This window comes from Phallusia mammillata, chromosome 2, assembly GCF_965637545.1.
Source record: "Phallusia mammillata chromosome 2, kaPhaMamm4.hap1.1, whole genome shotgun sequence".
NCBI classification, from domain to species: domain Eukaryota; kingdom Metazoa; phylum Chordata; class Ascidiacea; order Phlebobranchia; family Ascidiidae; genus Phallusia; species Phallusia mammillata.
This window is the reverse complement of record NC_137253.1, coordinates 12,913,778-12,941,583: the sequence shown is the minus strand read 5'-3', so window position 1 is coordinate 12,941,583 and position 27,806 is coordinate 12,913,778. Positions and strand designations below refer to the sequence as shown.

The window sequence follows — 27,806 nt, the reverse complement described above, 5'->3', positions numbered from 1 at the left end:
CCTAAGCAACACGCTTTTAAACGGAAACGTCCAGAAGAATCCATGCCTCGTCTCGGTTCAGTGGACAAACAGATGGTAACCTGGCATATATTTTTGTCATTGATTGGGGATTTTTACGCAAAGCTTACAACAAGGTTATTTTAAATTAAATGTTTTGATACATTTACTTCTGCAGCTGCTAATATGTGGTTATTTAATGGTTTTTGTGTTTTTTCTGCTAGATTTTTTATTATTTTTTTAGAAAGTTGGTGGATTTTTAAAACAATGGAACTTCTTGTGCTTACATTACTAAACAGAAACATTTCTGTGAAGTGTCCGCGTGTGTCATCAAATACAAATAAAAATAAAAATTTATGTACTGAAGAGCAGCTCCCCCTTGTGACAGAAAAGATCATTGCTCAATGCTCATTGTGAAATTTTATGAAAAAGAAAAAGGTGGACCGGCATCTACAAAACAGTAAATCCGTTAAAGTGCAGCAGCCAGCAAACCAGCAATGTTATTGACATCCACTTAGTGCATAATTTCCAAATTGATTGTAAGCAAAGGTAGTATCATCGATTTACAATGGTAATATCTTTATAAAAAACAATAAAGATTTTTTGTTGTATTTGCCAACTAAAAAGTTGCAGAAGGTGTATTGTGGTTGGTGTGTTAATGTTTTAGGCCATAGTTCGGGTGTAGTTGTATCCTAATCAGCATGTTATCTAGTTTTGATTTGTTTTTGCAGGTTTTTCCTAATTGCTCTTCAAACGAATTTAAAGTGACATTTAAAATGTCGGAAAAAACATCTGAGTCAGACAATTTTAAGGGCTGGTTATGGAAATGGACCAACTACATCAAAGGCTACCAGCGGAGATGGTTTGTTCTATCCAATGGCCTTCTCTCCTATTACAGATCACAGGCTGAAATGGCTCATACTTGTCGGGGCACCATTAATTTGGCAGGAGCCTTTATTGTCACAGAGGATTCTTGCAATTTTATGATATCCAATGGTGGAACACAAACATTTCATTTAAAAGCTAGTTCAGAAGTAGAAAGACAAAGATGGATCACTGCTCTTGAATTGGCCAAAGCAAGGGCATCAAGAATGATTGACACAGATGATTCTTCTGATGAGGACAATGATGAGAGTATGGGAAGAGAGTTGGCTGGTGTGGATGTGGAGCGCAATGATCTACGAATTACCCTTCGAACTTTGGGAAGCAAACTTGATGACTTGGCAACATGCAATGATCTTATTTCAAAGCATGGTGGTGCATTACAAAGGGCTTTGTCTGAGTTAGAAACTGCGGAAAACAACTTGTCAAAGCTTAATGATCCCAACACTTTGTCTACAAGGATTAAAACTGTAAATGAGAGAGCGACTCTCTTTCGAATCACATCAACAGCTATGATTAATGCCTGCAATGACTTCTTGCAATTGGCACAAGGCCAGGGAAAGAAATGGCATAAAGCAATCGTCCATGAGAGGGAACAAAGACTGCGACTTGAAGAAACTGTGGAAACCTTGGCTAAGCAACATAACACTTTAGAGCGTGCTATTCATGCTGGGACTGGGCCTCCAAGGTCTGATCCTGGTGTGAGTGACGAGAGTGGGAAAAAAGGTGAGCTTTCTGAAGATGAGGATGATGAATTTGTAGATGCTTCTGACAAAGGCTTTACAACTGAGTTTGTTAAGGAGCATAGGAAAACCAGTAGCAGTGTCAGCACAAGTTCGTATGACTCAGAAAGCATGAAAAATGATGAAGGTCCATCAAACAATGAAGTGGTGCCAGTTGTAAGTAGTGGTGCACGGGTGTGGAGAAGCAAAATTCCTGAGAAACCCAATCACAGCATTAACCTGTGGAGCATTATGAAAAATTGTATTGGAAGGGACCTGTCAAAAATACCAATGCCTATAAACTTCAATGAACCAATATCAATGTTGCAACGCTTAGCAGAGGATCTTGAGTACTCAGATATATTGGATCGGGCGGCTAAATGTTCCTCTTCACAAGAACAGATGGCACATGTTGTTGCTTTCTCTGTGTCATGCTATGCAACTACCCTTTTCCGCATAGGTAAGCCTTTTAATCCTCTGCTTGGTGAGACGTTTGAAATGGATCGGCGTGATGATCTTGGATTTAGGTTGATCTGTGAGCAAGTCAGTCACCATCCTCCTTCTGCTGCCATTTTTGCAGAGTCAAAAGATGCAAGTGATAAATCTGGATGGAGCTTCTGGACTCAAATCACAGTATCCAGCAAATTTAGAGGCAAGTATCTCAATGTAATGCCTGGTGGGACTCTGCATGTTGTGTTTCATGAGACTGGACATCACTATACCTGGAAGAAGCCCATGATTACCATTCATAACATTATTGTGGGAAAACTGTGGGTCGACCAATCAGGAGATGCTGAAATTATCAACCATACTACTGGAGACTATTGCAAGCACAAGTATTTTCCATACAGCTACTTTTCCAGGGAAACTCCAAGAAAAGTGTCTGGTATTGTGATGGATAAGCATGACACTGCACATTATGTGATCAATGGCACTTGGGACTCTAGCATTGACAGTGCCAAGATTGTTAGTGTCAACAATGCAAACAAGTCTAAGCCTGTTTACAAAACTCTACCAGCAAAAAATCTTTGGATGGCATCTGCTCTTCCACCCGGCTCTGACAAGATGTATTTTTTCTCTAACCTTGCGATTACTTTAAATGAGGAGGTTGATGGGGTGGCACCAACTGACTCCCGCTTACGACCTGATCAAAGAATGATGGAGCATGGAAACTGGGATTTGGCAAATGAGCTCAAGCAAAATTTAGAGGATGCTCAGAGAGCAAGAAGAAAGAGAAGAGAACAAACTCAACCTGGAGAAATCTACCAACCTACCTGGTTTTCCCTAAAATCATGTGATCTCACTCATGAGATGATGTTTACTTATGACAAAGAGTATTGGAATTGTAGGGAATCAGAGGATTGGAAAAAATGTCCCGTCGTATTTGAACTCCCAAAAGCTGCTACACCCATTGCCAACTCCACTTAAATTTCATCAATTTGGGTTATATATATTGTGCAATACTCAATAGTGCCCTGTGATGGTTCTTAAACCCATTTTGCCATTGTTCAATAAATGACATGACACATGTCTATTCACATAATATATATTTAAAAATATGTAGAAACAAAGTGTATGTGTATTGCAATTGCAGCTTTCAAGTATGATATAATGCTGTGGTATAGTGACTGTGTAAATGGGCAGATAATCAACATTGTTTTCCTGACGAAAAAGCTCCAGGCTAGATTACATTGCTGATTTATTTTCTGTCATGGTTTGGATAGAAGGATAAATTAATGGTTGAGCTTTGCATGGCAACAATTTTTCTTTTTGTGTAATTCTTATGATAAACGTCTCTGTTAATTGTTAAAACTGTGGCAAAGGTTTCTGTTCTTGTGCTATTCTCCTATTTTAGTAGCATGAAATGTGTTTAAAAAAGGGTGCAAAAAATAATATTGTTTTTTGTTGCCGAATATACTTGCTGTAACCAGCAAAACATTTAATTATACATGACTACTTTTTTGACAAATAATGTGTTAAAAATGTAATGCCCTGTAGCAAAGCTTCTGCAGCCATATTGCCACCAAATTTTGTACTATATATTTAACTATAACTGACATTTGTGCTGTTGCTTAGTGCATATGTAGGGTAAATTACCTTTTTTTGCAAAACAGACAAGTATTACGACAACAATTCTTTTATGTGCCTGTTTAGGTTTGTAGATTAAAACTAGGTCCATGGTATGATCACAACCAACTGTGCTTTATGTCATAATGAGAGGATGGATGTCCTACAGACAAAAGGGAGGTATGGAATTATCTGTTTATATACATGTTATTTGTGCTTATTTATTATGGGTCCCCTTCCTTGAAGGGGACACATATTGATTTTACTCAAATTGTTTGTTTTTTTTCTTTGTTTTTTTTCTTCCCAAAGTTTGTCCGACTCGTTTTTCCATCAAATGTTTAATGGATTTGGCTGAAATTGACACAGATGGTAGATATAGTTATGTAGATGTGCATCCCACTTTGTTTTTGTTAATAACCCCAGTATTTACCCCGCTAGCCCCCTAAAATGGGTGTTTTTACCCAAAGTTTGTCCAACTCGTTTTTCCATCAAATGTTTGATGGATTTGGCTGAAATTTACACAGATGGTAGATATATTCATGTAGATGTGCATCCCACTTTGTTTTTGTTAATAACCCCAGTATTTACCCCGCTAGCCCCCTAAAATGGGTGAGTTTTTAAACAGTGTCAGAATTGGCTGAAATTTGGATTTCTTATATAGGTGTCGATTGTTGTGTTCAACCCTGTAGTCCTAACATTTACCCCACAAGCCCCTAAAGTGTAAAACGTATTTGTATGTTACTGGGCACCACAAACGAAAGATTTCTGTTGCTCAATAGTGTTACAAGGGCAACCAGTTGTATGTTGCTCGTTGGTGGGTTGTTTGGTGGACGTTTTTGTGCCATGGCAGTTAGGGGCTTGTTAACAGCCCTATGATGTCAGAAACATTAACGGTTGTTGCTTAAAACACCTTTAGTGGTCGAAATTTTAAACATTGGTGGATTGGGCTGAAATTTTGCAGTACTATTGATTGAGTCATTGTGGTTTTTATATATTTCTTAGTTTGTGTGTCGAACCCAATTAGTTACCCTACTAGCTCCCTAAAATGGGTCAGTTTTTTAAAACGTTAAATAGGACTTACTTCAAACAATATCTGGGGTGAATCTAATTTTATAGTTGGTATTCTACATAGTATTATTATTTAAGCCCAGTGCCGATCACTGTGTTTTACCTTACAACACCCGACTTTCTCATGGTTATCTCTTGAATTGCATTATTTTCAGCTTTGCATTTGTGGGGACCCGTGAGTTTTTGCCTGCAGAAACGACTAAGGTTATAAAAGACAATGGCTAATATGGGACCCAATACAAAATAAGCATAGGAAATATATTAATGTTTTAAAATAGGTTATAGTGTAAATGCAACAACAAAATGTGCTAAGCCACCCTTCTAGTTGGTTTCATATCATTGCATTTATTAAATCACAAAGTGATTGTGTTGATTTGTGCAAATGAAAACTTTTCAATATGTGTATGAAAAGAGCAATGCATATTCTTACTTTATCCATTCTGTGCAATTCAAACAACAACAGAATATTTAGTCAGACTTGCTTTTTAATGGTATCCTGTCTTAACTCGAAGGCATTGTTGGTCGTTTGGCTGGTTTGCGTGATCCCAAACTGTTTTTCATCCTCACCGACGAGTGTTTGATATTTGGATTTAAAGATGAAACCCACATTGATTATGACCATCCAGAAGTTTCGTTCAATGTCCAACATTCTGCTGTGATCTTTAGCCAAGATTCAACGAAACAGTTTGAACTAATTGGGGAAAAATCCAGGTACTTAGTGTTGGTTTTCTGTAGATCAGGACTACTCAAATGGTGGACCGTGGTCCATATCCGAACCTTTGATGGGTTGGATGTGGACCTCGATAGTCTTTTGTTTATGGCAACACCTATTCTAAAATATCATTTGTGTGTTAACTACCTAAACATTGCTAAGGAGAGGCAGTTTTTAAACTGGGGTACACATAGCAATTAATCTGCACGGAGCCTAAAGCTTTGCCAAAATCTTATGTGAGTTCAGATTGTCCAACTGTGATGAAAAATGGTTGATTATTTTACTATACAATTAACAAAGTGATGATTGTTTGCACACAATTGTATCTGTGATGTGATAAACTGAATTTTAAATCATTACCTTATGAAGCAATCCTGCAAAACCAGATAAAATGTACTCTGTATGATGGTGTGCCAGTATACTCTTGCAGGGAGTAAAATCATGTTTAGTGCCCAGTTCAAGCTTTCATTTTTGACCGCGATTCTCCCCATTAGCCATGACCAAAATTTGCTAAGACATACTGCATTTGTATTTCTGACAGAAGTGTCCGGACCTTTGGTAATTTTTACCTTTTCTATCTGGACCTTTGACAAAACTAATTGAGTAGCCCAGCTGTAGATGTTCAAGTATTAAACATCTGAAAAAGTTTAGTTACTTTGAAACCTTTTTAAGTTATGTATAGATTGTGGTTTTAGATGACTTTGTGTTATATAAGTGCTGTTTCATTCTTAAAGGAATGTACACCGTTTTAAACTGTGTCTGGTGTACAGTATCTGAACTATTATTAAATAATATTTACCTTGACTAAGCTTGGTGAAACTCTATTGATGCATCTTTGTTGCTTTTTGTTGTGTAAACTGAACTCTTTGAAGTGTGAGAAAGGCATATGTGTATATGTGCCTAAACATGGTGCATTCTTGCAGGGATCATGTTACGTTTACACTTGACAAGTCAGCTGAAGTGGCGTTATGGGTCTCATCAATACAAGCCCAGAGAACTATGTTTCAAGGACAGGAGGAGAAACTGATTGCAGGCAAAAAAGCAATGAAACAACATGTGGTAATTTTTTGGCAATGTGTTGTGTGTTGAATGTCCCAAATTTGATTGCAAATCTTTAATTTACTTTAAACTGGATTTCGTTCTCCCTGAATTAGTTGCATTGTCTTGAAAGACCATTGTTTGGGCTTCTCGGTTTTGAAACATTCACACTATTGTTATAACCTTCAGTTGTGCTATTGGTTGACAAAGTTTAAGTCTTATTATTATTATTCGACAGAATGAAAGGAAGCGCCTGCCTCCACCAAACCTTAGTGAGGGTGGGGCAGCAACCAACCAAAAAAATGGAAGCATATCAAATCATGAAAATTCACACACAGCATCTGAAGGTACCAAGCTACTTAAATACCCTTAAACTCAACCAAACAGCATTTAACAGGAGCAACTTACCTTAGATTTAATTGTTTTCATTAAAGTTTTCTGTTTTGTTTGTGTCAACAATGTATTTTTTGTTCTGTTTGTGTGGTTGTGATAGCTTTGCCTTACTTACTTGTAGATAATGCTGTTTTTGATGATCCTCTGCGATCAAGCAAGTTTTCCTTGTCTTCAAGCACATTTGATGACTATGAATGGGATGGTGATACATTGTCACCATCGGCTGTTAACATCGAAGAAACGAACAAGTTGACAATGCTAACGTATGTCTGTATGCAACCCTTAATCATTTTAAGGCTGTTTCCTGTTTATAGTGACACAAGTTGCTGTCAAAACATTATGTTTTACACAAACATTCTGGCTTATTAGTTTCTGGTTACGGTTTTTAAAAACAGTGAATTGTGTACCTAAAGCTGTTTGCTTTCATGATTGATCCTTGCTTAGTTTAAAACAGAATGCTTAGTTTATGCCTGTAAGTTTGTTGCCTTTAGTGTGTAGCAGTTTTGGTAAGAAGTGCCCCTGCATGGATCCAACATACACAGAATGTATTTCAACCGATTTTTTTGCAGAAAGGAGTTAAACGAAACCAAAAAGGACCTTGCTAAGTGTCGAGACAGGATTACCAGTTACCAGGAAGTCTTAGCATCCAGAGATCGACAATTATTTGAAATGCAAGATCAACTGGACCCTGGTGAAAGGTTTGGACTTGTGATCTTGTTTTGTTAATGCTGACTTGCTTATTAAGTCAAATTTGTGCGATCTTTGCTGACTTGATCATAACTTGGCTCTAAGCACTAAACCACCACCAATGTACATGTGCACAGCATGTCTTAAATTTATGGTGTCACAGATTTGCTTCAACAAATAGTAAAGGTTCATGTGTAACTTTCATGACGTTGTAACTGAACCATGTGAAGTGTGCCTAGCTTAGTGTGAAAACGATAGGGGACTGATCTGGAATGACTGGTGATAGTGAGCATTGCTTTTTGTGTTCATTCCACAAAAGTTTTTCTTTAACTTGGACTATACATTAAAAATATGAAACAAAAACAAATTAATTTTATTTTGAAAAATATTCATAAATGAAAACAGAAATGTTTCTAAGGTGTGGCACATATGGTTGCCTTCTATACAGGCATGTAATGCCAACATGAGATTTACCAGTTACTGTTGTATTTTGTGGTCTTTATGTTTATCTCTGTGTAGCGTTAAAGAGCGCTGTCCCATGTATGGACCTTTGCACTGTTGACACTGTGATATCTTATTTAATTGCCAAAACCGCAAGTAAACAGATTTTGTCAATTGGCAGCTTGTCTTTGGAGCAAACTGAGGCATACAAGTCGATTGAGGAACAACTCAAGTCATATAGAGACCAAAATGCACTTCTAAATGAGGAAGTACTCAAGTTACACGATATGTTTAATAAATCCCAGAAAAATACCCAACAACAACAAAAGTAAGCAAATGGAAATTTAAGTAATTTTGTTTTTTGGAATGAAATGCATGGTTATGAGTCAGATGATGTCGCAAGCAGTCATGTGGTAGCTTGGCCACCCATACAATGTTACATCACTGTTATGCAAGCAGTTTACAAAACCAAAAAAAGCATGCACACTGTATATTTCACAGGATTTTCAACAATACAAAAAAAAAATCAACAATAATTCTGTAACTGATTTCTGCCATTATACCTTTGTAGATTTCGAAAGTTTGTATTTTAAGACTGTTTAATATTATCAAAACTATTACTTTTGTTTTGTTCACTTTGTTATGATGTATTTCTTTTCTGAATTCTATTTAAATCAGCTCTATCACACACAAAAATAGTGTCAAAGAAGTCATTTTCCAAAATTGTGATGCTTTGTTGAAACAGTTGCCAACCTATGGACATATGAAAGTAATAGTTTGTGAAAAAAGATCGTCATTACAGCATCTGCTGCAAAATTAGGCCTAACATTAATACGTAGACGAACATGTGCATTAAATCAATACTTGGAAGCTGGTGCTGGGTGTGTAAAATTAGCCAAATCCAATAATGGACGCTAAGCTATTAAACGTTTGCATGGAAATAGAAAAATGTCAAGAAGTTGATTTGTTGGTGTGCTGCATACAAACAGTGACCAATCATCATTGTATCTTATAGTTGAAAATATGTAAAAATGTTTTTTTTTATTTTAGCAAAGCCAAAAAACTTGCTATTGAACTACAGCATTACAAGCGGGATTATCTTGGTGCTCTTGCCAGTTGTGTACAGCGCCCCTTAGTGGAACCTGATGATGATGCAAGGCTTGTTATCAGTGAACGTGAAAAGCACATTGCAAATTTAAAAAGTTTGGCGCGAGAGGTGAAAATGTCAAATGACAAAGTACTGGGTTGCTCAGTTCCTTCACTTGGTAAGCTGCAAAATAAATCCCTATGTATATGTAAAAAAATCACCTGTATAAAAAAGGTTTAGCAGAGAAAAGTTTTTTTTAAAAGTTAAAAAAAATGCTTAATTTTATATAAATGCCTCCTAAAAAATCTTTTTTTGCCTTTTAAAGAGAACAAAATAGAAAAAATGTGTGTGCATCACTTTTATTATTTTGTTTACAGGAAAGCATGAACATATTGATGCCTTTGGATTTATTCGTAGTTTGCCAAATGAACCTATCCAATTTCAATATTTGTCGCTACACCTCCGTGACTCCATTGATGCATTGACAGAAAACAATGAGGACAATCCACAAAACCTGAATAAATGGAGAAACTTCATCCGTGACAATTCTGAGCATGTAAGTCAGAAAAAAACAGACTGCAAACTAAAGTGCCAAACTTAAGTTGAAATTATATTAAAATGAATCTTGAAATTTGTATGTTTCACTTTTACTTTGCAATGGTGGTAACTTATGTTTGTTGGATATGAATGTCACTTTATCTGTTAAACACGTACAAATGTGACCGCAGATAACACATCTTGTTGGACATGTTTTTTCTGAGTTCAAGTGCGCATATGTTTTTTTAATGTAACTGATTCGTGTGCATTAATATAGATGCATGTAGGCACCGGCATCAAAAGCCAAAAATGCAAAACAGTTTAGTTACTGGAGTCAAACAATTGTGTTCAAAAATAAAGGGACAGGAATTACCTTCATCATGCATATTCAAATTTACTTTCACTTATGCAAAAAATTCATATGCAAAAAGTAAATTTGATTGTCTTTTGTGGTTATAAATTCATAAAATGCAAATTGTTTATCATTGCCACATTCTTTTCTTTTATTAGTTTGACGTCACAAACCAACTTCGCAAACTGATTCTTAATGGAATTCCTGGACAATATCGTGCATACATTTGGCAAAAAATGATCCATTACTATGTTGCTGACATTAAAATCGCAGCTGGTGAAGGATATTTTGAGGATCTCTTGCTGCACCAAGATCATATGAAAGAAGATAAGGTAGAAAAGTGAAATTTTGCAGATCGGAAATAAGTTAAAATTTTTTGTTAAGTTGAAATTTTTTGACAACACATTTATGGTAGATTTTCTGTTGGTTTTAAACTTAATGATTAAAAGAAGAAATCCAGGCTGTGCTAATCAATTTGAAATGTTTCTGTTAAAAAAAATATATTTTTGTGCGGGGCTTGTGTCTTACTACAAAATACCACTGTATAAAGCACTAAACATAAAATAGGAGCCCTCTGTCAGCTTGATGCTTAAACTAATAATAAGTCATTGCCCAGAACATGTTTATACAGCTAGCAATGACTTTGTGTTTATAAGCCATCATACTGTCGTCTCAATATTTTACTTTTGGCGTGCAGGAATTTGCCAAAACTTTGAAGCAAATAGCGATGGATGTTCCTCGAACAATGCCAGCCAACCGTGACTTTATGTTGGAAGGCTCACCCTTGCAAGAAAGATTATCCCGGGTTCTGATTGCCTTTTGCATGCACTGTACCAAAATTGGATACTGTCAGGGATTTAACTTTTTAGCCGGGGGATGTCTTCTCTTCCTAGAAGAGGAAGATGCTTTCTGGTTAGTACGAACTTCATGCCTGTGCCCTTGGTTTGCTTTGGTCCATTGGCCAACAATGGAAAAAGCATTTCAACATCGGTTTTATAATTTGGACTGAAGCTCAGAGGGTCAATTTAAAAAGCTTAATAGGCCGGTATTGGCAGTCTGTATTTTGAAAAAGCTTGGTTTATCCCAGTGGTTCTTAACCTTTTTGGTGAGGTTTCCCACTAAAGTCAACCACCAACTTCCAATTTCCCCCTTCTTTATTTTAATAATGATGTTTTGTGCCCTACGTTAACAAAAAAAAGTATTCTTTAATGAAATAATCTTGTGAAGCGATTTGGTCTGGAACTCCGAAGGTATACCACAATCTTATTTAGTTTAAATAGTGCTTCTGTGAGAGATTAAGTTTTTGGAATTTTGAAAAGTCTCCTCTACTTGCAATAGTAATTTTTTGCATCATAATCAACAAAGGAAAGGCTTTTATTTGCACACAATAGCAAAGTCATTGATACTTTTAGTCTTGTCTGTGATGTAACAAACGGCCTTTGGATTAATATGTGTCTTGTAAGCCTTGCTGAAATCTTACCTCTTGCGGATAACTATTAGTAAAGTAACTTTCAACGATTAATTCAAAGCCGGGTTCGACCCTCGGGCCCGAGTTTTGTTTCCTGACTTAGATAATTTCCCTCTGAAAACATTAAATTTCCCACTAGTGGGAAATTTCCCACCGGTTAAGAACCACTGGTTTAGCCTATGGTGTTAAATCTGTAAAATTGGGCATTTTTCTGTTGTGCATTTTTGTTCACACAAAACCTGTAACCTCATTAAACTTATATTAAATATCACATCTGTTCAGGTTTCTTGTTGCTGTCACTGAGCGCCTTTTTCCGCCTCATTATTATCACAATGGACTTTCTGGTCTTCTCGCTGATCAATACATGCTGCAAGAAATACTGCAACAAGTCCTTCCACGTTTTAGTCAGCACTTACAGAGGTTTCCTGAGGTTGATCTTGCTGCAGTAACTACCGGATGGTTTTTGGGCCTGTACTTTGACTGCCTGCCTTTTCGGGTGATTACTGCTACTGTAGATTATTAAATCTTCTATAGGAGCAGCTAATTCTTAAACCATAACAAATCAAACAAAACCCAAGTCTATGATTTAAAAAACTTCAACTAATCCTAAAATATTAAGCATTGTGACTTTATCCATTCAAACTGTAGAACAAAATCTTCTTTTGGCTTTGCTTGTCCCAAAAAGAATCAGTGCTACATTAGATTTAACATAGACATGTCATTATTACTGGAAATTGTAATATCGTTGGTAGACTTGTTAGCCTGACATAGCATCACATTACTTCAATATGGCATTGTTTTTCCAGTAAACCTACAATTGTTTTCAGACTGTGATTCGTGTTTGGGACTGTTTTCTTGCACATGGTCATGAAGCAATGTTTCGTGTAGCCTGTGGAATTATCAAGCAGTTTGAACATGAACTTTTAGAAATAAATGATCCATCTCAACTTCTTCATGCTATTAAGAACATACCAAAACTCTGCTACCACAGAAAACAACTTATCAAGGTACAGTAATTGTCAGGTTATGTCTGGACTATGATATCTGCAGAAATGAGGATGAACCTTTAATTAGCTATGGCTAAGTGATACAAAGTACTAGGTCAATAAGTATTGTTTGATTAATATGGATCAATTCGAAAAGGTAGACATATACCCTCAGGCACTTTTGTATGAAATTACATGACTTTGTGACAAAACTCATGACGAGACATCAGCGTTAAAAACATTTCTGTGTGGTCAAAGTGTTGTTGTTAGCGTTAACTTATAGCATTACCAACTTTTGCTTCAGGATTCATTTAACCTTTCAAATTTTCCATTTTTTGATGACATTGAGGAGCAGAGAGGATATATTGAAGCTGACCTCATTGACAAACATGAGGAAAAAATGAAACAGAGACGAGAGTTTGACGAAAGAATGATTCTGGTACCGAAATAGATAATTGTTAAATGGACATATACAATAAAAAATCTGTTTTTGATCATAGTAAACCAGGCCTATTGAGGTCGGGTTCCCAAATGCTGGCTTATTTTGGTTTATATATGAGTGTACCTTGATTTCTGGTCTGCATAAATATTAGGGGCTCATTTCAGTATTTCATAAGTATCTTGGCCAACTGTTGTAAGAAGATTATTTTTCAAGACGTTAATCTCAACTGCTTAGGCTTCAGGACAATATATGTGATAAAGTGCGCTATGGTTGTACGTGTTGGTTATAAATACGTACAATAGGCCTGTATCTTCACTTTGCTTTTTTGTAGTTTGAGCAATTCGATGAAGGCAAAGGAGATGACCTCTCGTGGTCCTTTGACTGCGGCCTCAACCTGAATGACGTCAATGGAGGTCACGTGCTTCTGAGTGGCAACTGCAGTTTGGCACAAAACTCGCAAGTTTTCGAAGCCGACTTTGAACAGAGCTCACTAAAGAAACTTGCCATGCCGGTAAGAGCATAGGTAACACTGTCACGTGTCAGCTTAGGATTTGAATGAATCAGCTAAGATACATTGTTTGCGATTTAATTATTTTTACGGCGATTTGTAATACTTGTTTAGTATTTTTTCGTCCAACTGGTGTAAATTTTTTGAAACTCTAAACCAGTTGGACGAAAAATTATACTAAATATTGAACCTAGGGGCCGAACCTTTTGTTATATTTCGATTTTTTCGAATATTTTTACTTGTTTCCAGCTTTGTCCTGAAACATGTCATTGCTGGTTATAAACACAAATTGTTAGATATCGTCCCGTCCATCTTGCTTTTACGTTCTGCTCAAATCAACAGAAAATAATTTGTTCCTTAGACATTTTTCTTGCACTTTGTCATTGCATTTGTTTGTTGTTGTTGTTTTTTTCAAAAAAAGCTGTACAAGTTGTTTGATGTGTGAATCAGATTATTACCTTCCATTCTACTTATTGTTGCACGAAACATTAAAATTCTTAAAACAAGTATTTCTTAAAGATCACTAGTCGGGTCATGTGCGTACACCTTATTACCGATGACGTCATCGTGGTGGGACTGTTTTCTCGAAAGCTTCAAGCATATTCGCTCAGTGAAAGGTTTTCTTCTTGTTTTGGTTTATATTCTCGCTTTGCATGAGTCATCCACTTTTCTACATAGCATCCTATTAGAAATCCTTTTATGCAAATCGTACAAAAGTGCAAAAATACTGATGTGCAATTACTACGAAGTAATGAATTTATAAAATAAAAGCTTAATTGCATCATTTGATTAAGTTACTTTTCAAGACCATGCCCAGTGTTCTCAACGGTCTTCTAGTATTTAACACTTACGATTTTACTTACAACTGTGAGATTTCAACAAAATATTTTTATAACTTTTTCTTTGCAGTCCTGTGAGTTGGAGCATGTCGCTGTCTGACGTAGTTCTTTGTATGACGCTGATCGATGACGTTTTGTTTGTTGGAACCTGCGACGGAAAGCTTCATATACTACAGGTAGGATAATGGCTGCATGACTAAACAATCTTGTCACACAAAAACTTTATTTTGCATCCAGAAAAAGTATGAGTATACTCAAACTATAGTTGTAAAATACGACACGGTGTACTTGAAAATATATACTTGAAAAAAAAAACGCATTTTGCAAATAATAGTAATAGCTGCACTTAAAGCAGTGCTTCCAACAGAATAATGGCTCGTTATTTGGTTTAGTTCGGTCGCCGTTTACAAAAGTACACAAAGCCCTTCCAATTATTGAGTACTTTAATCTATTGCACAATTAGTTGACACTTCTGGCCTTCGAAGTATTGTAGCAAGAAATTGCTGAAAAATGTTACAGAGAAAATTTTGTTTGGCCAAATCTTTGCTATAAATTTACGTCTAATATTTGATTGGCTGTAAAAAAAGATCCACTCAAAACATGCGGTTTATCGCACCGATGTTACCTAACCCTGTCTAACGGCTAATGGGTCTTATAATTAAAAATGCCGTGTTTTTTGGAAAAACCCGTGTAATACCGGACTTTTACGTGGGACAAACTTGACGTGAAATCAGTAACGTGGACGTTAACCTCATCTCCGTATCTGGTCGTTACAAGTCCACGCGGTCTTTATTGGAAATGCGGAAAGTGTAAACCGGTCTTGAAATTAAATTAAGAATAAAATTAAATGGGGAAAAAACAGCGGCTTCATAGACTCGCTTGGGGTCTTTTTCATTTTCTTCAGTAATATGTTTAACTCAATTAAGAATATGAATGTTGGAACATTGCTTTGTGGATTTGGCGTTCCGAGCCATTACTCGAGTACTCAGTATCACGTACAGACGTTTTTGATTCTCCCTATTTCTAAAAAACGTACTTGAAACGTTCAATCCGTTCCAGTCAAAACTAGGTTACGACACAGATAAACCAACAACTTTTTCATGATTGATGAGCTTTTTATATATTTGTAACTTCTAAAAGTCTAAAACATTTTTTAAATAGCGGCTTTTGATATAATTTTTGGTTTTGCGTGTGCGTGACGTCATAACAGCTCTGGCAAATGCAGAAAAAAACTGAACAATGTGAAAGTAGGACAACATTGTATCTTGGCTTACAGGTCGAGGACGCGAAAAGGAAACCGGTTCATAAAGACAGCATCGAATTGAGCAAACGACCAACAAGTAGCATGTGTTCAATACCAGAAGCAAATTTACTGTGGGTCGCATCTGGCCCAGCAATCTATGTCATTAACACAGAGTAAGTGATATATGTTTTGTTTTCACATCCCACTCTACTTCAAAGTGGTATTTGTGCTATCTGTGCTATGTACAATATATGAAATTTATTCGTACAAACATTTAAAGTTGTGAAGGACTTAACTTTACGCCAGTCAAAATTAGTGTGACAGAAGTTGCAGTGTTTCAATGTGCAAATCGCTGATACCTATTTATTTTTCAAAATCCGCAGTTATTACCCAAAAATGTTTGACGTAAAGCACGTTTTTGTTGCAGCAAAATCACGCAAAAAGTTTGTCTAAATATATGATTTATGATTGTTATGGTAAATTTTTCATCTGTTAAAAAATGCATTGTTTAGGACTTACGAGACAGATGGATTTTTCCTCATATCCACCACTATGGTTCAAGTGTCGCATATGGTGCGTTGCTATGCCAACGAGCCAGATCGTCGTCTGGTGTGGGTGGCAACCCGGGGAAGCAGCGTTCTCCAACTGCGCAATGCATCTGTGTACAACGGACCTCCTGTGCTGGTGTATGACATAGTAAAGGATACTCATCTTTCCCCATTATACCCAATGACGGTAAGATTTGGTCACTGATTTTTGTTATAGAAGATAGAGACAATAACTTAGCTTGAACTTACGTTAGGGTTACAGCGAAAAAGTTTTCTTGTATTTGTCATAAATATACCAAGGCGTTTAGTTTTGCAAATATGTATACAGTTTTCTACTGCTATCTATAATCTATAACAGTGCATTGCTACCCTTTTTAAGTACATCACAGTTTTATTTACTATAACACTGAAGCGAAATGGTGAAATATGTCTAAAAAAGAGGAATTAAAAATATTTTTGCTATAATCTCATGAGAAAATATCATCTTTTGTGTAGAATATGACAATATCATTTTTCCTCGCATTGCTTTTGATCGTGTAACATATTTATCTTTGCCTATAGACCAGCAGTGGTTCTCAACCGGGGGTCCGCGACAACTTCCTAATTTTGCAGACAACGATATTGATAAAGCGCTATTTAAAAAATATGCCTCGGCGTTTCAAAATAGCATGAAACTTGTTTAAAATCGTTTTTCATACGCGACAAACCAAAATGCATTGTGACATTTTAACCCCATTGTGATGCAACAGAGGTAAATTTTCAGTGGCAAACATCGTCACATCACAGTGTAATGGCTCTCTATTATTGAGTTCCGATGTCGCAGCCCAGTCAAAGTGATTGAAATTTTGGTCCTGGACCAAACGTGGTTGGTATATTCTGCACCTTTTTTGGGTTGCTTAATAAAAAAGGACAAAAATACCAACACCTTCAAAGAGGTCCGCGATTAGCTTGACAGTACTGGAAGGGGTCCGCAAAGGCAAAAAGGTTGAGAACCACTGCTATAGACACACTGAAAAATAACTTCAACTGAAAATGTTTCTGATGTGGGATTTGTACGACTTGTGTTCACATGTTGTTTGTGTCTCTACAGCCAGAAGAGCCTGGTCCAGCTAACCTTCAATTTGAACGTATTTTCTCAATGCTCGTTTCATCAAACGGCAAACTGTGGGTTGGAACATCGAAGGGAAACATCAAAGTTTACGAGACCGTAAGACACTTATTTACTCCCGAGATATTAAATGCACTTAATATTAAATAGGTCCTACCCAAGTGAGTTTGTATATAACTGTTATATAAATGATTTCAGGTTGTAAAACGAGTTACGAAAGAGGGTGTGGATGAAGAGAGCCAGGAAGAGGAGAGTTTGGAGAACATGCTAATCTTTATCAAATCGCCCACTTCGAAACCGGTCCGCTACATTATTCAATCAAGGTAATTTAAATCGCCACACATATATTGCAATATTGTAGCCGAAATATTAATACTTTAACGGGTATATACACCGAACTCGAACACTTAACTAAAAACAAAACAGGACTATAAGCTTATAAATTATACCTTACTGGGTGAGAGATCCACAACCGTGTAGATATTAGTACCTTTTTTACACACACTATACCTGCAGGAAAAATATGTGTGGTGTAACAAGGAAATATACCACGTCGTTTTCAAAGTAAAATAGCACAATACGTTTACTTAAAGCATAACTACCAGAGAACTTATGTATACAGAATGCATCTTAGTACAGATGTTTCGAGAATTACTGTTGTTATCAGAAGTACAGTTTGTCAACTGGGCTTAAACGGGGTTTACGTAAGTGCCAAGGAAAAAAGTAAATACAAGGTGTGTGGGGTGACCTCACAGAAAACACGCGGACCTGACAATTGGACAGGTGGTGTAACGAAAAGATAAGAGCCGAAGATATGGTCATGTGAAAAACAGACAAACGTTGAAATCGTTAACTTTGTCACCCTTAGGACAAATGACGAAAATCTTCTGCTCACGTGCGCTGGTGGTTGTGATGAGCCTGGCGCCCTCACGTGGTGGACGGAAGACGGTATACGCAAGGACTTTCGGTATCAAGACGACCCGGAACCCAATATGGCGTCCCGTAGCATAAGCATGCCTGCACTTCAGGACCCAACCACAGCCCGAATGTCTGACCTCCTTAACAAGTTCAGCGAGGACGACGCTGCAAGTTCAAGGTCATCTGAGTCGAGTTCAAGGTCACTGGACCTAAAACGTGGCGAGATAGGAGGTTCAGGTGGGACGGACGCATGGAAATCGGCGATGAAAAACGCGGCAGCTACAGCGATGAGAACTTACAGGGACAAAAAGCCTGCGATGAAAAAGTTTATGAATGTGTTCGGTGGCAACCAAAGCTAGTTCAGTGAGGATCTTTCGTGGGTTTGTTTTAATAACATGAATTTTACGGCCCAAAGCGCTTTGTAAATGCTTCTGTTACTTTGGTACGTGTTTTTAGCCTTTAATTTTGCATCAAGCTCGACTGGGAGCATAAACTAGGATGAATTAGTCAAATCCTTTCGCGCTTGTGAAAAAGAACCGGTTGTCTATTGCCATTACTTATGCGTTTATCACATATTTCGTGTTTGGGGCACTGTAACTTTGGAAAGATAATAATCTAGTCATTTATGAAAATGTCACACTATGTTCTAAATTCCATTTAGTCTGGGAAAATGTTTTGGTAAAATTTTGAATTGTTTTATTGTGGTCGTATTGGTTGGTACGTTTTAATGATACACGGCACAGGGTACTTAACATATACATACGTTACAAAATCCTTCTACATACAGTTTTAGGCATTTGTAAAGGAATCTTACATGAACAACATTTGTGTTGTTTTACTTGGCGTTTATTCAATCAAGTGAGAGCGCCAAAAATACTACTTGATTTTTTTTATTTTTAAGAGTTATGTAATTGTCAAAGCAATTTTCCCATTTTTAAACTGTGGTTTTATTTTAATTCAACTGCCTAAAACATTAGAGTAGACGAAACAAAACGTAAAAACCAATGAATGTATATTTTGTCTGTTAGCTCTAGTGCAGTGGTTCTTAACCTTTTTTCCTTGCTGCACCCCTTTCAAATCACCAACCAATTTTCGCACCCCCTTTCAAATCACTAACCAATTTTCGCTCCCCCTTCTGTAATTGCCAAAATAGAATATACCTAACCAACCTTAATGATTCAGCATCCCCGCACCCCCTAGGAACAGTTCTCGCACCCCTTGGGGGTGCGTGCACCCCAGGTTAAGAACCCCTGCTCTAGTGGGTGACAAAAGGGGAAAATATCCCCTCGGTGTTACTATTAACTAGCAAACGAAAATGCGCGCTTGCCCAACTTTTTATTTGATTATTTTATGAATGAGCAATTTTACTCGATAGCATTCACTTACTTTTACTTTCGCGTTTGAACTTTTTTTTAAATCCCGAATTGAAAATTTTTCACTTTTTATTTTTCGTCGCATTTCAAGTTCGTCATGTCGGTTGTCTTTGATTTTGCACGTGATCAGGTACTTCGAATCATTACTCCGTAGAATCGGGTGGCGGATGATTTTATATTCACTTTGCCATTTTATACTGACGGTGCAATAAATAATGTAACGTTAAACTTTTTGCAATATGTTACTTACTCTGTGTTTACAGAAAGTGGCAGGATTGACCGTTTTTGGCTAAAACTAAAACTTTTTCATTGATATGTATAAAGACTTTGCCCGGCTAAGTATGTCCAGGTAATGTGTCGTCATATTGCTTATATGGCGTGACTGTAGATTTTTTGTCTTCCATTCTTTAACACCAGATTGTTTTAACTGTAGAAGTTAAATCGCAGTTTTAACTGTAGAAGTTTCGTGTCGCAACTTTGTTAGTTGGAACATTCGCTTAGTATGGCTTAGATTGGGGTCAGGCACCTAGAGCATCATTTTTATGTTAAAATTGAATCACCCATAAAAGTAGACTCTTTCCTAGGAAGTACATAACGTAGTGTTACACGTCTCCTATTATTTACTCATCATGATTTATCAACATTCTACTGCTTTCTCTTTACATTTCATTACGACGAAACCCTTTGGTAGGAACATAAATAAATTTTATTTTTACGTCCGTTCCAACCTACACATCAACCACAACCCTCACCAGTAGCAATAACACCAGATTCTACTGTCGCCACATACGTGTGCTCTTGTGCAGTTGCTCAATCATGTCTAATTGCACAAGAATGGCAGGACAAAGGGGAAAAAAGTAATTTGATCAATTTCAACACTAACTGGACTCGCCGGCGCGAGCGTTACGATGGGCACGTGACAAAAACGTTCCGGAATCTCTACAATTGCTTCTAATGTCCGTGCTTCATACTGTTAACGTGGCTTTGTACGGAATTACAATTCTTCTTTCTTTTCCTCTTCTTCCTTTTTCTCTTCTTTCGCCTCATTGCTTTCTTCTTCCTTTTTCTCTTCCTCCTTCGTTTCGTCTTCCTTCTTTTCCTCTTTTTTCACTGTTCATGGATACAGATTAGTGCAAAAAATACAATGATAACTGCATTATGTTTAATAAAAGGCGATAAGTTACAGCTACACTACTCACAAATTCATTCAAACTGCTTTGATTTGAATGCATACATTGAAGGAAATCAGAATAATAACACTGTTGTCATAAAACGTACATCTTACAGGTTTCACACAGATATGCGTTGCTAACTTTATGTTCGTACCATTTGATACAGGTTAAAAATGGCAGTATGTAAAATAATCACAGTATTTGTATGAAAAATCAGCACCATTATTACATCTACGCATCCCTTGGTTTTTTGGTGTAGGCATTGATAAGTGCATAGGTCAAACGGTCAGTTTTATCTGATGCCCACCACAGAGCTGTTAAAAAGAGGCTCAAGAAAAATAAAAAGCCCCATAAAAGGCTTCCTTTTGCTGCAGCTGTCCCTAGAAGACAGATCACTACGGCAACCACCAGTTGCTGGATGTCTTCATCAGTCAAAGCCTCATCATCATCTTCAGAATCCGAGCTACATTTGTCACTACTACTACATTGGTCTGTGCTACTGGGTGGCTCATGATGAGACATTTCATCATGAAATCCACTGTCCATGTCGTTAGTCTCCATCCCTTCTCCATGTTCTTCATTCTCACCCTCTTCAGTTTTTGCTTCTTTCTTGGCAGATCTCCTTGGGGCATATTGTGAGTATATGGCCGGATCCGGCTGGCACTGACCAGTCACTGGGTCACGACGGAAAAATCTTGCACACTCGCACTTGTAATGCCCGGCAGTATTGACACAAACTTCGTACATTCCAAGGCACACCGCTCCGCTTGCACATTCGTCGATGTCTATAGTGATAATTGGGGTTGGTTTATTCCTGCAAGTGGTGCCATAAAAAATGCAGTCTACGTTGGTTAGAATTCTACATGGGTCACTACATGGAAAAATGGGTATGGGTCTAAGTTTTGTAAGTTTACTACATTTTTTCTCCAGCCTTTATAAGTAGATGGACTTTAAGTAAAGTTTAATACAAATGATTTGTTGATTTTCCTAAAGAACACATGATGTGTCTTAAATCTGATGACTGAAATGAACCTACAGCATCTATTGCGACAAATATTAACCTTGGCACATATACGGAATTCTCATAATTGAACCGGGTCGACACTTGTAACAGTGTCTGAAGTCTGGACCAAAACAGGCTGAACATGAAATGGCACAGTCTGCAATACAACCAGTAAACATCATAATCTTGTGATCATGATTTAGGCACAGGGGGTATTTGGGTTGATTAGTCCACAATGGCATTAAGCCATTCTGTTTGTTAGTGGACTAATTTAAAACCTTGGCACATAAATGGGTGTCTCATAATGGATCCTTGCTTGCAACTGAAACAGTTGGCATGAGTTGGGCCATAACAACGTTCACACAGAGGATGGCATTCCCATTCTGTTGCAATATAGATTGACATGCATGATATAACACACAGACAACAAAAAACAAAACAAGCAGTTATAAAGTTTTGCAAAACACACTGACAACACAGCTTTCAAAATTAAGCAGTTTAAAAGAGTTTGTGAGTGGTAACTTGAATAAATTTTATGTAAGCACACTTTTACAATGGTTGTTAAGTCACATTTACACGTTAACCTTACCTTCACATTTGTAAGATCCCTCCGTATTGACACAATATTGGCCGACTGGACATAAATCCCGTTGTTCAACACATTCATTTACATCGACACATTTAATGATTTTATCGTCTTCTGTGTCATGTTCCTCCCTGTATCCTGGCCGACAGGTTTCACATTCTGTCTCATTTCCACCCCTGCATGTTTGGCAAGTAGCATGGCACACTGCAAAGGAAGCAAAGTTATTAAAAATACATTTCTAACACAGTATGAAGGGATGAATTCAAGGACTTACATGAACATTGGATATAGGTATCATTGGAAAAAGTTTGGAAATGGCGTTCACCACATTCATTGCACAAATCCCCAGAATAACCATCATCACACTTGCAATTACCAGAACCTTCTTTATCACCAGCTCCCTGTAGTATTCATTAGTATTAACGGAGTATCTACATATGAATCAAATGTCCCTCAAACTTACCTCACAAGTGCCCCTTCCAAAACAGATTTTACCAGATTCGCCTTTAGGGCATTCTGCAATAATGTATTGAACCCTAAGTTTTTGTTTTTATGTCATGTTATTACTGAGCAACTTCATCATACCTGTGCAGTTTTCGCCAAATGAATCATCATTACAACAAACTGCAAAAACAAAATTTCAGATTTATTAACAGGCAGCAAAATTTAAACAAATAAATGTAACAAACCTTCCGCCGTTTCAATGCAAAGGTAGTCATGCAATGCTTTCTTATCTTGCCTGTAAACCAAAAATATATGTAAATACTGCTTGTTCTATATTTTTAGTGAAGCATTCAAATTAAAAAATACTTACAATTTTTTGTACCAATGTTCCACATCATCTTCTCTTTCTTCAAGAATTTTGTTGCATTGGAAATTATCTTTGGCACAAGCTTCCTCCAGTACCTCAATCAGTCGCGTCTCACTGGTTTCGTACTTTCCTAGTTTCTTCTCTTCCCAGTCAACATCTCCACCCTCGAAGTTCTTACTCTTTGATTTATCCAAACCCTAGGAAGAAAGTACACCAGTAAGACAATTACCATGTTTCAAACAAACCTTTCTTGTTTCTTCAACCATTTATGCTTGTACAAGCAACTGGTATTATGGACACATACAATATTTCTACATGCTTCTTGAGGTTAAAGATGAAATTTTTAAGGTAAATACCCTTCTGAAATGTTTGGCAAAGTTTCCCTCTTCAAGTTTCAATGTTTTTTTTAGCAAAAACAAACGACAAACAATGCATAAAGATAAGGTTTTGATACAAATGGCTGTTCTTATTTAAACATACTCTGCAGCTTTAACAACCAACTTTAAAGAGATGAAAGAAAACACAATTTCTCACCTTTAAAATTCCTTGCACCAAGTCTCTACAACCTTCACAGGCTGATTTTGCAGCCACAGGTGCAGACAATAGTTCAATGACCATCAGGGTGAAGAAAAGTAATTTACAAAACGACATGTCCATGGTGAAGTAAAAAATTATGTACAAACAATAAAATCACTCACTATCTGTGTAAACGGGATCTGAAACGCAACCAGACACTTTAAAACTGAACACAACTGAATTATTCATTCTCTGCACTAAATGAACAGCTGGCCATTTGCCGTTTTGTCGCAACGTGATTGGACCAACTAAAAATTAGTTTCCTAACGAAAAAACGGAACAAAAAAGATCATTTATAGCACGTTCTCCGCAAAAACATTTCCAGTTTTAACTTATATCCAATGCTGTTGATTAAAAACTAGTTTCTAATCAAATCTTAGCAAGCTGTTCCGGTAAGTATTTGCCCAAATAACGCTGTGGCCAGCTTATAAACGCGAAAGAGCTATTGTGACGATTGGCACTGACTTGTGTTCGGCGTGGGATTATTGATTTCTGACATCACGATAATCAAAGCCGGCTACGCGTGTACATTTTTCGGCCAATCAGGTTGCGCCAAATCCAGATGCTAAATGTTGAACGACTTCAAGAGCTTTCGTGAAACAACCGGTACTACACTGGCATATATTCGTTTTTTACCGCCATAGCCGTTGTAATTACGTGGCCCTCGAAGCGATCGATTTTTTATCAATTTATTCGGCGCATTGCGCAATTCAACATGAAACATACTCAACCGCCAACTCTGGGCGGGCAGCATATTTCCAAAATGTTTCCGAATTCGAACAACAGGGTTTTTTCAGCCAATCACAACAGCGGAAATCTGCGGGTTGTCGTTACGTCACGTTTAGGTTGCTAAGTGGTGACTTTAACTTGACTGTTGTCAACGATTCAAAGTTTGTTGTCAGTTTTGATTTAAAAATGCGTTTTGCGGGTCAGAACAAGATAAAGACTGATGCATTTGGGATGTTTGAAATGAAGGTAACGCTCGTTAGGTTATGAATAACAGTAAATTATAATTTTATTGAGTGTAAAATGGTTTCTGTGCAATAAATGCTTTATGCATTGTAAATTAAACACTACTAATTGTTATTAAGTCTGAAATGGCTTTCATGCAAAATATTTTCTCTCATCAATGGTATGTGTTTGTTTAGGATAGCAACACATCCCTTTCAATCAATCAATGTCGATTTTTTCCTATGCATATATGATGAGTACTGCACAACAAACAAGTTTGGATGGTATAATAAAAGCGTATTGTGCCTCATTGTCTCTAGTGCAATCACCTATGAACAACGCAATTTATCAAATTATGCATGCCATACCTTGGGATCAACAAACTGTTCCAAACTAACAGAGATGAATGGTTTTCTTGGTTGTACACAGTGCAGTTCATCAAACTGTTCCTAACTAACAGAGATGAATAGCTTTCTTAGTTGTACACAGTGCAGTTCTAACTTAAATGTACACTAGGCACATATTTTCAGTTTTGAATGTTGTTTTGAACTACCAATGTGTATGTTGTTTCCATTGTTAATGTTGTTAATTTTGTCGTAAGTGTCTAATAAAACACAAGTGATCTTGATTGACAAAATGAAGTTGTATGCTTTCACACAAATGGAAGATTAAAAAAGGCTACTACAGTATGAAGTAAATTATGAGAAGAGTTTGTTGTGTTTTTTTCTTACGACGTTAAAATAATAAACATTTATACCCAAAAATAGTGTACATAATAACTACCACCTAAAACAATCATGCAGCAGTCTTACAAAGTTGTTTTCCTTATCTCACTGTATGTGACCAACTTTTTCTCAGTATTAAATCTTTTCTTACACTAGTTTAGGTTTTATTTATTTGCAATCCCATGTTTGGAACCATAAATAGTATAAAAGTCGGTTATGTATCTATAATATCTTTTTCATATTTATGATGAAACAAAAACCTTTTCACTTAGCATACTGTTAATTACAGTTGGCAAGCCTGTCCATTGACAGCACCCTATATAAAATGTAAAAAAAAAACTTGCCAAGCTTTTTTATGCTTATTGTTGCAAACCATGAGCATAGATGCAACATTACATTTGTATCATCAAGTACTTTATTCTTTGGTAAAATATGACATCAATTTAGAGCATATAGAATATCACCAGAAAACCATTTACATTTGTAATATATATGTGAAAAATACAGACAAACTGGCAGCTGTTGGTGTAAAAAAGATCTGTGGTATAGTTGGAAAATCCTGTGATATAATATATGTTCAACATTTAAAAACAAATTAATATTAGATGACTTTTACATTCATTACTTGTGGTGATGGACAAGGATCATAATGTTTAACTACTAACTAAAAGGGCCATTTTGTAAATGTATTCATTATAGTGTGTATAGTTTCGATTTGACCAGATAATACCCAACCCTACACTAAATTAATCCAAATGTTTACCTAATTTTACAGTCGCCATTTTCTGTTTATTATGCAGGCTGTAATCACAATTTTTAAATAAACATCTAACGATTTTAGTCCATCTTTTGTTGCATTGTGCTATTTCTACAGGTGCAAGGTCCTTCGTAGCATTTCTAGGGCAAATTGATTATAAAATTCGCCATGGTAGTCAACACTACAATTTTAATTAAACATAAAAACAGAACAACAAGCTTATAAACTTCACCATTTAGGAAACTATATAGGTACTGCATAACATTTCAAAGGAAAAGTACTTAATTTATGAAGTATACTAAATAAGTTTATACCACATCATGATATTTTTATTTAATGTATTGTGTCTAAAATGAAATTAATCTAGTACCAAATGTCCACAACCAGTGGTAAATGTTACAGCTTTGAGATCTACATGTACACGCTGCACAGTATAGTTAAAACCAGTAAATATATTTCAAACCAAAGTGCATGGAAAAGCTGAAGAGCATAATAACTTTGTGCTATTGATGTCAAGCAAAAAAGAAATGTGAGTGTCAATAGCTTGTCACTTTCAGACAATTGCAGTCAATGTTTGGGTAAGGTGTCTTGGCTTTTCTGTTCTTGTCGTTTCGAGTAAGACTTGAGGTTGTCTTTTGGGGTGAGATTATGTTTCAACTATACGTGTATCAGATTTGAGCACAAGAGATGGAAACTTTCCACTGCTTTTTGTCTCCAATCAAAATTACTGGAAAGTCTGGTCATAAAGTTACTCTAATTTAAACATCTTCTGTAGATACAGGACAAAAGTGTCAGAAATCTCAAGTTAGAAAACCATATAGTCAATAATAATCCATTTTGGGTTACTTACTGCAGAAAATCCTTTTTCATGAACGATAGACATCGCCATTGCCACCAAAATCGTTTATAAGCGTTATTATGTTAAAAAGAACAAAATAATTGCTTTTTCCTGTAACTATTACAATTTACAACCATCACTAAACTGTGCTAAACATACTTCAAATACGATGAAAGGCCGGTTGCTACGCAAGGTGTCCTCTAATTGGTTAATAAAATCTGATACGCAGGGTGTGTTGTGATTGGTTAAAAGATGCCGTGACCCGCGAAGTTCCTCCATTGTGATTGGCTTAAAAACCCCGTTGTTCGAATTCGGAAACATTTTGGAAATATGCGGGCGGGCAACCTTGAAATGTTGATAGGATTTAGGATACAAAACATCGTTTGTTGCGCATTCAAACTATCTCCTGATTTCCCGAGTTCGCGGTATATATGATGCCTGGCATACCCAAGGCGTACTCGAATACAAACGATATTTACAACTTTGTTAGTAAAAAAACTGCGATGCTCAGAAGCGCAATTGTAAACGTGGTCAGCTGACCAACGTCCAGCCCTCATAACGACTGCTCAGTACCCCTGCGCGACTCATCACGGCATCAACGAAAAATCGACTTGTTCAAATTACCAATTTCTCCACATTTTTTTCGTTTGTGGTGACCTGTCTACAGATGCAAGGCAAGTGTTGTTACGTTTGGGTGTGAAATAAACATGATGGCTGGAAAAGCTGATGATATGTTCATCCCACCAGGCCACCAACGATCAATATGACACAAAAGATTTCTAAAATCCTAGTCAAAAAGCAGTCAGCAAATAATTGTAGATGTTGTTGGCGGGCGAACTAAATTAGGCGGTTAACGCACATGTTGCCACATTAGCAATTATTGTTGAAATAGCCCGGTGCTAACAAAATAAAACACATGAGGCAACGTAATGTTGTTTAAACAGATCGTTGAAACATGCAACAATTTATAG

At 36.7% G+C, this 27,806-nt stretch overlaps 3 protein-coding genes and 2 long non-coding RNA genes across 6 annotated transcripts; 3 read left to right on the top strand and 2 right to left on the bottom strand.

Moving 5' to 3' along the window:
• Positions 1 to 708: 708 nt before the first annotated feature.
• Positions 709 to 3,755, top strand: LOC145212467 (oxysterol-binding protein 2-like). Its single transcript, XM_080080598.1, has one exon. It carries the CDS (start codon positions 774 to 776, stop codon positions 3,027 to 3,029), a length of 2,256 nt encoding a protein of 751 aa, XP_079936724.1. The 5' UTR covers positions 709 to 773; the 3' UTR covers positions 3,030 to 3,755.
• On the top strand, positions 3,744 to 19,644 carry LOC145212465 (uncharacterized). Of its 2 annotated transcripts, XM_080080594.1 has the most exons (22): positions 3,744 to 3,848; positions 5,249 to 5,447; positions 6,372 to 6,507; positions 6,725 to 6,833; positions 7,001 to 7,142; positions 7,449 to 7,577; positions 8,189 to 8,335; positions 9,058 to 9,272; positions 9,472 to 9,650; positions 10,142 to 10,315; positions 10,681 to 10,895; positions 11,734 to 11,947; positions 12,279 to 12,458; positions 12,742 to 12,876; positions 13,211 to 13,390; positions 13,907 to 14,004; positions 14,297 to 14,402; positions 15,503 to 15,642; positions 15,982 to 16,204; positions 17,108 to 17,224; positions 17,324 to 17,448; positions 17,994 to 19,644. In XM_080080594.1, the coding sequence occupies exons 1-22, from the start codon at positions 3,815 to 3,817 to the stop codon at positions 18,400 to 18,402; spliced, it is 3,606 nt and encodes a 1,201-aa protein (XP_079936720.1). In that variant the 5' UTR covers positions 3,744 to 3,814; the 3' UTR covers positions 18,403 to 19,644. The 2 variants fall into 2 exon arrangements, with proteins under 2 accessions (XP_079936720.1, XP_079936721.1); XM_080080595.1 differs by lacking the exons at positions 3,744 to 3,848; positions 5,249 to 5,447 and adding an exon at positions 5,996 to 6,093.
• Positions 19,645 to 20,099: 455 nt separating this feature from the next.
• Positions 20,100 to 23,766, bottom strand: LOC145212471 (cysteine-rich with EGF-like domain protein 2). Its single transcript, XM_080080601.1, has 8 exons — positions 23,523 to 23,766; positions 22,992 to 23,185; positions 22,867 to 22,916; positions 22,763 to 22,801; positions 22,641 to 22,693; positions 22,452 to 22,578; positions 22,181 to 22,381; positions 20,100 to 21,373 (listed from the first exon to the last, which is right to left on the bottom strand). The coding sequence occupies exons 1-8, from the start codon at positions 23,643 to 23,645 to the stop codon at positions 20,820 to 20,822; spliced, it is 1,341 nt and encodes a 446-aa protein (XP_079936727.1). The 5' UTR covers positions 23,646 to 23,766; the 3' UTR covers positions 20,100 to 20,819.
• A 548-nt stretch (positions 23,767 to 24,314) lies between these two features.
• Positions 24,315 to 25,143, top strand: LOC145212481 (uncharacterized). The gene is made up of 2 exons (XR_013856717.1): positions 24,315 to 24,539; positions 24,713 to 25,143. It is a non-coding gene; the product is annotated as an uncharacterized LOC145212481 (long non-coding RNA).
• A 494-nt stretch (positions 25,144 to 25,637) lies between these two features.
• Positions 25,638 to 27,481, bottom strand: LOC145214006 (uncharacterized). Its single transcript, XR_013856950.1, has 2 exons — positions 26,848 to 27,481; positions 25,638 to 26,766 (listed from the first exon to the last, which is right to left on the bottom strand). It is a non-coding gene; the product is annotated as an uncharacterized LOC145214006 (long non-coding RNA).
• Between the last annotated feature and the right edge of the window lie 325 nt (positions 27,482 to 27,806).

Bases quoted from the DNA above. Each gene is read 5' to 3' on its own strand.
- LOC145212467 (XM_080080598.1), top strand. From the start codon at position 774: ATGTCGGAAAAAACATCTGAGTCAGACAATTTTAAGGGCTGGTTATGG.
- LOC145212471 (XM_080080601.1), bottom strand. From the start codon at position 23,645: ATGGACATGTCGTTTTGTAAATTACTTTTCTTCACCCTGATGGTCATT. The intron at 22,579-22,640 runs GTAAGTTTGAGG...TGAATACTACAG, and splicing joins TTGGAAGGGGCACTTGTGAG to GGAGCTGGTGATAAAGAAGG. The intron at 21,374-22,180 runs GTAAGGTTAACG...TTATCACTATAG, and splicing joins GGGATCTTACAAATGTGAAG to ACATCGACGAATGTGCAAGC.
- LOC145212465 (XM_080080594.1), top strand. From the start codon at position 3,815: ATGAGAGGATGGATGTCCTACAGACAAAAGGGAG. The intron at 7,578-8,188 runs GTTTGGACTTGT...GTCAATTGGCAG, and splicing joins CAACTGGACCCTGGTGAAAG to CTTGTCTTTGGAGCAAACTG. The intron at 12,459-12,741 runs GTACAGTAATTG...CTTTTGCTTCAG, and splicing joins ACAGAAAACAACTTATCAAG to GATTCATTTAACCTTTCAAA.